The sequence below is a fragment of the Macaca nemestrina genome, chromosome 14, assembly GCF_043159975.1.
Source record: "Macaca nemestrina isolate mMacNem1 chromosome 14, mMacNem.hap1, whole genome shotgun sequence".
Taxonomy (NCBI): Eukaryota; Metazoa; Chordata; class Mammalia; order Primates; family Cercopithecidae; genus Macaca; species Macaca nemestrina.
The window spans coordinates 113,728,777-113,739,109 of NC_092138.1; the positions used below are offsets into that span (position 1 = coordinate 113,728,777).

The 10,333-nt window shown below is 57.5% G+C and overlaps 2 protein-coding genes across 7 annotated transcripts in view; one reads left to right on the top strand and one right to left on the bottom strand.

Moving 5' to 3' along the window:
* The window catches only part of LOC105464063 (DEAD-box helicase 31), a 179,964-nt gene that overhangs the window by 89,849 nt on the left and 79,782 nt on the right, over positions 1-10,333 (bottom strand). The window lies entirely within an intron of this gene.
* On the top strand, positions 760-8,816 carry LOC105464064 (BarH like homeobox 1). The gene is made up of 3 exons (XM_011711725.3): positions 760-1,750; positions 5,810-6,032; positions 7,711-8,816. Exons 1-3 carry the CDS (start codon positions 1,285-1,287, stop codon positions 8,003-8,005), a joined length of 984 nt encoding a protein of 327 aa, XP_011710027.2. The 5' UTR covers positions 760-1,284; the 3' UTR covers positions 8,006-8,816.

The window sequence follows — 10,333 nt, forward strand, 5'->3', positions numbered from 1 at the left end:
AACAACATAACTTGAATTTTCTTCCCCACACTAGAAAAGGGGTTATCGACACACACACACACACACACACACACCACACACTTCTTTCTCCGCTGGGTTTAGTCCCTTTCTGCTGCTGGAGGAAGAAAAACGAGGGAAGAAAAAGGATCTACGACAGACCTGCGGACGAATAATTGGAATAATTGTGGGAAAGGGTCGGGGAACGCTAAAAAAGCCCAGCGCACATCCCAGCCCACCGCAGCAGCAGTCGGCTCGCCCCCTCCCCGCCAGCCGTACCCCCCTTGGCTAATCACCCTCATTAGGAGCTTCGTCACCGGCCTAATGAAAGCAAACCGTGTGGAAATCGCCGGTAAACAGTTGGGTCTGTGCGGTAATTAATTCAGTGTCTCTTTTAATCAAACTGAAAGGGAATCGGGCAGCGGCTTGCGGAGCCGTGACATCACCCCCAAAATCGGCCAGAGCCAATCAGCGTCATCACTCCGGGGACACGTGGGCGAGTCTCCTTAAAAAAAAAACACAACACAACGAAAAAAAAAGAAACCAAAAAAAAAACAAAACCCAGACCCAAAGTAAAAGTGACACAAGTTCATTTTTTAAAGGAAGGGGGGGAGGAGAAGGCGCGCGCGGACCGGCAGAGAGCTGCCGCCGAGGAGCAGGGAGGCGCTGTCCACGGTGCTGACGGGCCCCCGGAGCGGCGAGGGCGCGGAGAGAGGACCTCCCTGGCCAGGTGGAGCGTCATGAGCCGCTGGCAGCCGCCTCCGCCGCTCTCCGCGGTGCTGATGCCTCCAGGTGCGCTCCGTTCCGCCGGCTGCTAGCGCGGCCCGGGCCCGCAGCTATCCGCGGTGCTGACCTCGCCACCCTCAGCCACCGCTTGCCTGGAAGAAGCGTGCGGTTTGGATTTTTAAAACGCCATTCTTTATTTAGATTCCAACATCCTCGCGTTTCTTCTGTGCCAAGGGGCCCTCGGGCCGTCCGTCTCCCCCTTTGCTCTCCCCAACTTGGCGCGCCCTCCCTCCCATTCCTCCCTGACACTCCCACCACCCCCCCTCGGCTCGGCGGCTCGGCGCGATGCTGCAGAAGACGCACTGAGTCCTTTTGGATCTAATGCGCAGAGGAGGTTGGCCCAGAGCTCCTGGGCTGCCCCAAGGCTGAACTCCGTCCAAGGTGCCCGCAGGCTCCCTGCCCGCCTTCCCCATGCCAGCCCGCAGCTAGGGGCAGGGGCAGCGGCGGCTGGGGTTGGGGGTGGGTGGGGAGCTTTTGGGGAGGACAGGTCGCAGCTTGGCTATGGAAGGCTCCAATGGCTTTGGGATCGACTCCATTCTCTCCCACCGCGCGGGCAGCCCCGCCCTTCCCAAGGGGGACCCCTTGCTTGGGGGCTGCCGTTCGCCCCTGGAGCTGAGTCCACGCTCAGAGAGCAGCAGCGACTGCTCTTCGCCAGCCTCTCCAGGAAGGGACTGTCTGGAGACGGGCACCCCACGGCCTGGTGGGGCATCCGGCCCAGGTTTGGACTCCCACTTGCAGCCCGGGCAGCTCTCAGCCCCGGCCCAGTCGCGCACCGTCACCTCCTCCTTTCTGATCAGGGACATCCTTGCCGACTGCAAACCACTCGCGGCCTGCGCACCCTACTCTAGCAGCGGGCAGCCGGCAGCCCCTGAGCCTGGGGGCCGCCTTGCGGCCAAGGCCGGGGAGGACTTTAGAGACAAGCTGGACAAAAGTGGCAGCAACGCCTCATCGGACTCTGAGTATAAAGGTAAGAAAGCAGGAGGTGAAAACTTGGGGGGATGCTATGTATCTAAAAACTGGCATTTAAAACGAGTACACATGGCAGGACACGCACTCGCTCACCTGGGGGCTCCCCCAGGGCTCAGGTTGAGCAGTAGTTCTCCTCGGAACATTTCAGCCAGTCCTGTGGTTATGCCTTTGAGTAACAAAGAGTCTGGTGGAGAGAGTGGGGGCAGGGGAGGGATACTGTGTGCCCGAGGGGAGATTTCCCCAAAATGCATGAAGCAAACTTTCTAAACTTCGACTGGGACCCCTGCCCTTCCAGCAGTGCTGGTGGACAGGAGCAGGTTCCAATCAGGCCAGTGGCTCTCTAGGAAGAAACCTTGCAGAAGCAATGGAAGACTCAAAGGGTTCTGCTTTATAAGAGTGAAAATATAGCAGAAAAATTTCAGCTGGAGCCCTGAGAACAGGCAGAATTTTCTGCCTTTTAATCTACATTTCCAGACAGGAAGAGAAAATGGGTTTTTCCTCCCAACGGGCCCAGTGTGATCCGGGTCCTGTGAGTCATGAAAAGAGGCACTCACTTCAAAGCAGAAACCTCAGCTAGGCAGCTTCCTGGGAGCAGGTCAGGGGGCTGGTGGAGAGGGCAGTACCCTGCACCCTCCCACCAAGGGCTCTCATTGAATTTGATTTTAAGTGTCTTGACCAACCAACTCCAGGTTTTATGCAAGTTCCAGGGATTCCTGAGTAACCAGCCTTGTCTGCCGCTACACTGGGGTTGTTGCCTCTCCACTTTTCTTTTTACCTCTATGAATCTTTGTGTCGTTTGCTCCATTTTCATCCCATCTTAACCAAGGAGATGAGATCAGGGTTCAAAGGAAAGGGAGAAGGAAGGAGGGAAGGAAGGAAGGAAGGAAGGAAGGGGAGAAAGGGAAGAAAAAAAAAAGAATTCCCTAATTTTGTTTCTGACCCCCAGCCACTACCTCCACTTTAGCTGTTTCTCAAAACCAGAGGCAAAAAGTTCTTTCTAAGGAAGAAGTCAAGGGGCAGAAGGTGAAGAGGAGTATGAGGGCTTCATGGGAGACAGCCCCTAGCAGAACACTCGGAGCGGGCAGAGGCTGTTTAGAGCTCTTTCAAGCATATAATTGATTCCCAGAAATCTTTTCAAGAGACAAAATTTCCCTGTAAGGGCAACTTCTTTATTGTCTTGCCCCCTCCCCCAACACCACCCCCCTCCTGGTGCCATACCTTCTGATCCCTATTTGGACCAAGTTTTCACAAAATTTTAGGAAGGCTCATTTGACACTTGCCTCCCAACCAAGAATTCATTTGTGGATATGACCTAACTCCAAACCGAAATTCATTGGTCCGACTGCACATCCCATTTTCTTGATTTCCCCCACACAAACGGCTGAGCCTTCTTCAGCCAGGCTGTGCCGACCATGCCTGGAAAGTAGGCAGGTTGAACAGAGCAGCCAGGAGGAGATCTAGAGGCATGCAGGTGCCCACAGGCCAGCACCTGCCCAGTGGCCCTTGCTCCTTCCCTGCAGGGGCCTGCTTAGAGAGGCAAAGAAAACTTGCTCTGGAGAGAGACTGGCATGGGGAAGGGGGAGGAGAAAGAGGGGGAAGTCAATGTAAATATATATTCATAACATCACGGTTATTATTTACCATTTGCAACAAGAACGGCCCCGCTTTAGTTAGAGCAAAGGACACGAATCTTCCACCGCCCATGCTAATGGCTGGAACTGGCAATGGTAACACAGTTTGGTCCTTGCCTCCTTTTATTTCTTTGCCCTCAGGAAGGATTTTGAGGACAGGTTTCGTTTAAGATAATTAGAATATCAATTTTCTTCTCCTGTCTCTGAGGATATCTGATCGGGAGGTGACGGAGGTGACGAGGGCCGGCTGTCTACATATCGCTTAAATAGGTTTGGAGCGAAGGGGTTAGAAGGTCTTGCCCAACCCCCACCCCAGGTGTTGCTGCCTTTGCCCCTAGTGAAAAAAGGAGCAGGGCCAGGGAGCCAGGCCTTGTCTGGAGCGTTTCTCAAATGTGGAGGTGACTTTTTCAGAGCTCAGAAACAGACACCCCGAGCCAGTCCGTGGAGCATTTAAGCTAATCTACTCTCCAGCCGCCTTCCAAGCTGAGTCATTTCCTTCAAGGAGGGCATGGGGGGAGGTCAGCCTCATCCCAAGTTTCTGCTATCAAAGGCTCCTCAAACAACATTTCTTTGATAATATTTAAAGAAGCCAAAACTCAGCTTTGAAGTAAGGCGGTCGGGGACACTAGCGGCTGGATCCAAGGTCCATGGAGAACCCAAACCAGAGTTTTGTTCCCAGCAGGCAGGGTCGGTGGATGGGCCTGGAACTCGGGGACACTGAGATGCAGCCTCTAGAACCAGAGGTTGGGAAGCCAGTACCCCCCTAGGCTGAGCCTATCCAGGAGGAGGCCAAGGCAGAGCAGGCACAGAAGGTGCATTCAAAGCCCACGCTGGAGGGGGAACAGAAGAAAAGCCCCATTAGGTGACCCATTCTTCCTGACACCACAAACTCAACACCTCCCGACCTCCAACGCAGACCTCGTCCCTGAGAAGTGGGGGATTTTCATTAAGTAGTCCAGGCAATTAGGTCAAAAAGTAAGAGTTCTACGATATTAAGTTTGAGATTTGGATGATCGTTTCCTCAAACTTATTTAAACTATCTGTCTGCACAGACAGAACTCAAGTCCCCCCATCCCAACACATTCCCTTCTCCTGATGGTGGCCATGCCCAAATATGGGGAGCCCACACGGCAGGGAGAGCCTGGTGCCGGCCTGGAGGAGGCAGGTGGAAAGCCTTAGCCGGCCAGCCGCCGTTTCTCCTCTGAGCTCTCCTGGCTCACCAGGCTGGATGCCAGGCCCTCCTTGCAGCGAAGCGCTGCCTTTTCAGTTGAAAAGTCTCGATCCCTAGTGGCTCAATTAACCGGATTATTGTTTCCTACAGAGAGAAATCACCTTGCATTCAGCTGAACCCTCTCACTGCAAACGCCAGGCACAATGAAACTCCACCATAAAAGAAAACAGAGAAAAAAGGGAGTAGGTTGGGGGAAAGCCCCAGTCTGAGCCGCCAATTTTGGGGAAATGGTCTAGTTGGTTATATAATTGCTTTAGAGGGAGAAGGAGAGTGAGCATTTAGCTTGTTCGATTAAGTGTTTTCTGTGCAGTCAAAGCCGAACGAAAGTGTTTGGGATAAAGAAATCACCCGTGCCAGGTCTATCCTTCGAACTCAGGAGCTGTGCCCCCGGTGCAATTCTGTCCCGACTGTGGGATGTAAACACACGATGCCACGCAGGGGTAGCAGGAGCCATCGTTAGTGAGCAATGTAATGACAACGAAACGCAGACCTGGGCAATGCGCGCTGCGCCCAAGGGGCAAGCGGGTGGCAGAGTCGCTTATTTCTCCAAGTGCTCGGCGCTCGCAGACCCGGCGCCTTCCGCCCAGCGCCCTGTGTCGGGAGAAATCATCACTATGAATTCGTATCCATATAGGGCAACGCCAGGCGGGACACAATGATCTGTCCTTCAGGACAAAGAGTGGCTCCGGGGAGAGCAGATTTTTGTCCCTCCACGCAGGTTTCTCTCCCCAGACCCGAGCCTTCAGCTTCCTCCCTTCCTGTCACGGACGCAGCCGGGGAAATTGGGGTCCAGACGCGGAGCTCACTCCGCCAGAAACCCTGGGCCCTCTCCCCTACTCTGGCAGGCTGGTTCCGGTTCCATCGTCGCGGCTCCGTTTATCCCTCCAGGGAGCGCGGGCGGAGCGCCGAGCGCGGCGCAGGGACTGGAGAACGCGGCGCAGCTTCGGGTTCTTTCTACTCGGAGCTGCCCGGGGGATCTCGGCCTCGGGCGCTCCCGCCGCCGTCCTGTTCCCCTCAGAGTTCATGTCCTGTTCCCGGGGCCCCAGAGGTCCCGGCTCCGAGCGGCCCCCGCGAGCTTGGGTGTCGGGGAACCACCGCTGTCAGAAGCCGCGGTTACACAAACGCCACAGGCAAGAGAGGGAGGGCACCGGCGGCGGCTGCGAGGCCGGGCCCTGACATGCCACTGTGTCCGCAGTGAAGGAGGAGGGCGACCGCGAGATCTCCAGCTCCAGGGACAGTCCCCCGGTGCGCCTGAAAAAGCCACGCAAGGCGCGCACGGCCTTCACCGACCATCAGCTGGCGCAGCTGGAGCGCAGCTTCGAGCGGCAAAAGTACCTGAGCGTGCAGGACCGCATGGAACTCGCCGCCTCGCTCAACCTCACCGACACGCAGGTCAAGACCTGGTACCAGAACCGCAGGTGAGGCCCGACTGCGCGGGTAGAGGCAGAAAGGGAACTTCCCCTTTCCTCACAGCTCCTGGAGGGGACCAGGAGTCTACAGGTTGGTGCTAAGGGAGCGATCCTGAGCCTCCCCCATTCTGTAAAAGTGGGAAACTGAGGCCCTAAGGGAGAAGGCTCTGCCCAAAGTCCCCACAGTGAGGGACAGAGATGAGATTAGACTTGGTCTCCAGTGTCCAGTCAGTCCTCTCCCAGATGGGTGGACAGACACATAGGCCATTGAAGATCCAAGTCCTGCCCTAGCTCAGCTGGAGTTGGCGGGGATGTTCCTGGAGCCGCCACATGAATCAGCCTGGGTCTTGGAAGCCCCAGGCCCTTGAAGGGTGACAGTCTTGACGCCCAGGAAGCCTGTGAAGAGGACAGCCAGGCAGTGGCCCTTGGGGTATTGAAGCCTGGCCCAGACCGGGCAGATGCCTTAGGGGCCTCTGAGTTTCCGAGGCTCTTCAGGTCTCCCCAGACTTTCTGGTCCCAAAACGTGAGTGGGGAACTGGCCAAGCCCTTGCTCCTTGGGGACAAGGTGACTAGGAAGTTGGTGTTGGGGCACTAGACTTGAACCTGTTTCCTAATTTCCCTCCCGAACACACTCACCAGACTTAGGTGCACATGTACAAAACATACACGCATCCACACACTCAACCCAAATAGCGACACACTGACGCACACATCAGTACAACTTGCAGTCACACACGCACTCACACTCAGCCCCACAGTCACTCGCACACTCTTAGCAGAGGCAGGAATGGTGCTTTTCATAAACAAGCCTCAGAACACATCGCTCCATTAATAATAAATACTGATTACTGCTCCGGGCATCAATAATTAAGGCCTGTTACAGTAATTACACAATTATGATGATGATTAATAATTCAGGGAGGGAAACAGGGCTGGTGTGGCTGAGCCCACCTTAGTGGACCCTGGCTGGTCTGCCTAGCCTCACCTGGCAGGTGAGCCTGGGCTCCAGGCCTGCCTTCTCCAAACCCCAGGCCTTTGGCTGGCCAAGGCCTCTGGACTTTGGGGCCAGACAGTGCGCAGGGCTCACACTGCAAGCCCTGGAGAGTGGCAGGTGCAGCCTGCTCCGGCCGGCAGGGCATGCAAGCCGGGAATGCGTCCTCTCCGGTTGCCATTTCAGGCTCGCTTGCTTGTGCTAGCTTGCAGCCTGGCCAGCCTGCAGAGGAATCAACCGCATTCCCTTCCCTGACCAGAGCACCCCCATCCCCGCAGCCCTCTCCAGGGTGATCCCACCTTCATAAAGAGGCACCTGCAGGGAGGAACCCTTCTACCCAAGGGTTCGTTCTGCGATGTCCTGGGCAGGGTAAGGCGCAGTTAGAGCCAGGCTTTGGGGTCAGACAGCAGGGATTAAAACCCGGGCTCAAAACCCGGGCTCCTTTTTGAAAACTGGCCCAGACCTCAGTTTTCCTCTCTGTAAAATGGGGTAAGAGCCACGGAAGGCCAGTGGAAGATAAAAGGAGAGGATGCATGTAAGGCGTGCGATGGTGCCTGGCACTCGGTTATTTATTAACAAACGAGTATGATCCCTCTTGGACTCCTTTGGCCTCTCTGGGCCAAGCAGTGGGGAGGGGCTGGGGTCCCTGGATGCCCTAGCCCTGATCCCGCCATGCACGTTTATTTCGGCCCCCAGGACTAAATGGAAGCGACAGACAGCCGTCGGGTTGGAGCTGCTGGCGGAGGCAGGCAATTACTCAGCGCTCCAGCGGATGTTCCCGTCGCCTTATTTCTACCCGCAGAGTCTGGTTTCCAACCTGGACCCCGGGGCGGCGCTCTACCTGTACCGCGGCCCCAGCGCGCCGCCGCCCGCTCTCCAGAGACCTCTGGTGCCCCGCATCCTCATCCACGGACTCCAGGGCGCCAGCGAGCCGCCCCCGCCGCTGCCTCCGCTGGCCGGCGTCCTCCCGCGCGCTGCGCAGCCTCGGTGAGGCGCCCGCCCGCTCCGGGGCCTCTTCCCGGGGGCTCGGCGCGGCCCCTTCCTCCCGCCTTTCTGAGGGCGCGGGTTTGACGCCCCTTCCAGGGAGCGGGCCCTGCCCGGCCCTCCCTGGCGCCCCAGCCCAGTGTCCCCCGAAGGGCCAAATGCTAAGTCCACTGAGGCCCGGACCTCGGACTGCGTCTCCCCAGTCCCCCCTCGGCGTCCTCTCTCGCGGCCGCTCTGTCCGGGAGCCACCCCCACCCGCCGGGTGTACATACGCGTCTCTGCCCCTCCCCGTCCCCAGCCTCTGCCGGCTCCCCAGGCGCCCCTTTCTCCCCAGGAGCGGGTGCGACTGATTCCCAGGCTTCGCTCTCTCCCACAACCCTTCCACGCTCCAGGTGGAGAACAGCCCCTCTCCCCGCGCCCCTGCCAGGGAGAGAAGGGGAGTGCGGAGCCCCGTCTCCCTATCCCTCGAGCGCCTGGGCCAGCGGCTGAGCTGTACATACCGTGTGCAAAGTGTATATGAAGTTATTTATTCGTGAACCATGAGCCCGTGACCGTGTCCGTGGATTAGTGAGTCTGTGGCCTGTGCCCTCCCCACTCCCAGGCGGGGCAGGAAGGGGCTGAGGGGGCTTGCCCACCCACCCCGACCCCAGTCCCCAGCCTCAGCCCCGGTCCGGGGGCAGCCAGGCCTCTCGGGTTCTCTCTTTTTTTAAATGTCGAAATAAACTTCTTACAAATGACCAGGCGCCTGTCCGCGCTCCCGTCGCTCGGTCCGCACTCAACCCCTCTCCCATCCCTCTCATGGGGGCTCGGTTTCCTTCCATCCTCAGTAACGAAACATTTTTGTCCCCCTTTTCTTCCCCGGTGCTGTGGACGTGCGCGGGGGGCCGATGGGACTCGCTGGAGCCGGGGTCTCCCCTCCCTGGCCTCAGTCTTCCCATCTCTACAGCGAGGCCAGCCCGTTCCTCCCCTCCTCCCCCTCTGTCTCCATCTGGTTCCTCGCGGCTCCCAGACGGTCCCGAGGGCCGGGGCGGGGGTCCGTGCCGGAACAGGCGGGGGTCAACGCGGGGCCTCGGTCGGCTGCGGGCCGGGCTGCGGGGCCCGCGCCGAGACGACTCATCTGGCCGCGACAAGGGCCCCGGCAGCTGGTGACCGGCCCGCCGGGCGCGCGCCGACAGATGGGCTCCGAGGCTGCTCCCCCCATGACTCCCACCCTCCGCCCCGCGTCCGGCCGCGCTCGGGCTCCCGACGCTCGCGGGCGCCAAGGCGGCTCCGGCCTCCGGGCCTCCCGCACCAGGCAGGACTCCGCGCGCCTTCGCTGCGAACCAGACGCCACATCGGGTAAAGCCCCACTCCCACATCTTCTCACCTCCCCTTTACCCCGGGAGGTTGGAAATGAGACCCGGAGGGGAGCCAAATCTCAGCGTCTGCCTCATCTCTTCTGGCTGCCCCAGACCGCAGCTCTAGCATCTCAGGGGAGAGGGGTTTAAGTCCCGAGTCAGACTCGAGGCTTCCAGTTCACGTTCAAAGGGCCATGGTCACCTGAGACTGTTCCCTCTCCGGGGAGGTGGGCGCAGGTGCTTCCCTCCCACACACCACCTGCAGCTCGCTAACCCTCAGCGCGGGGAAGTTTTGGGGGCCTCTAGTTTGGGGGCAGGGTTTCTCTGAAGACGGGGGCCGTGTTCAGACTATAACCCCTCTCGAAAACCAGACCCACAGCCAGGTCCGCTACTGTTTCCTCCCTGCCCCCCAACACTCGCGCACAGCAGCTTTCTTTCCTGGGATGGCAAGGGTATTATTCTGATTTTGCAAAATGCACAGCAGCTAATTAAGTCAAGGAGCCCCTCGGCTTTCGAGTTCTTTTGCATGTGAATGGGGGTTGGTAAATCCCCAGCTCTGGCTCTGGTGGGGGGCGAGGGGAGACTGTCCCCAACTCAGGGTTAATGAAGTGGGAAAGGAGTCTCTCATAGCCTCCTGCAAACAAAACCCCCCATGCAACAAACCCTGCCCAAATCCTACATGGATTGACTTAAACCCAGGGGATAAGTGCTTTAAATTAATCTCATTGAATAAGAATGAGACCAAACAAAACTCTTTAAAATCATATTAAAAATCTATCAAAGGACAACTTGCACTGGTGTGCTTTTCATTTTGTGAAAGTGAAGGAGATAGACGGTAGCAACCACCCTCACATTTACACAGTGGCAGCGCAAACCACAGACACATTCTCAACTATGTAATTGTCCTTGTACCTCAGAGGCGATTTCATATCTTACATTAATGAAGAACAAGGCTTCCCTACAAGTTTATAATTAGAATATTTTAAATTGTCCTGCAC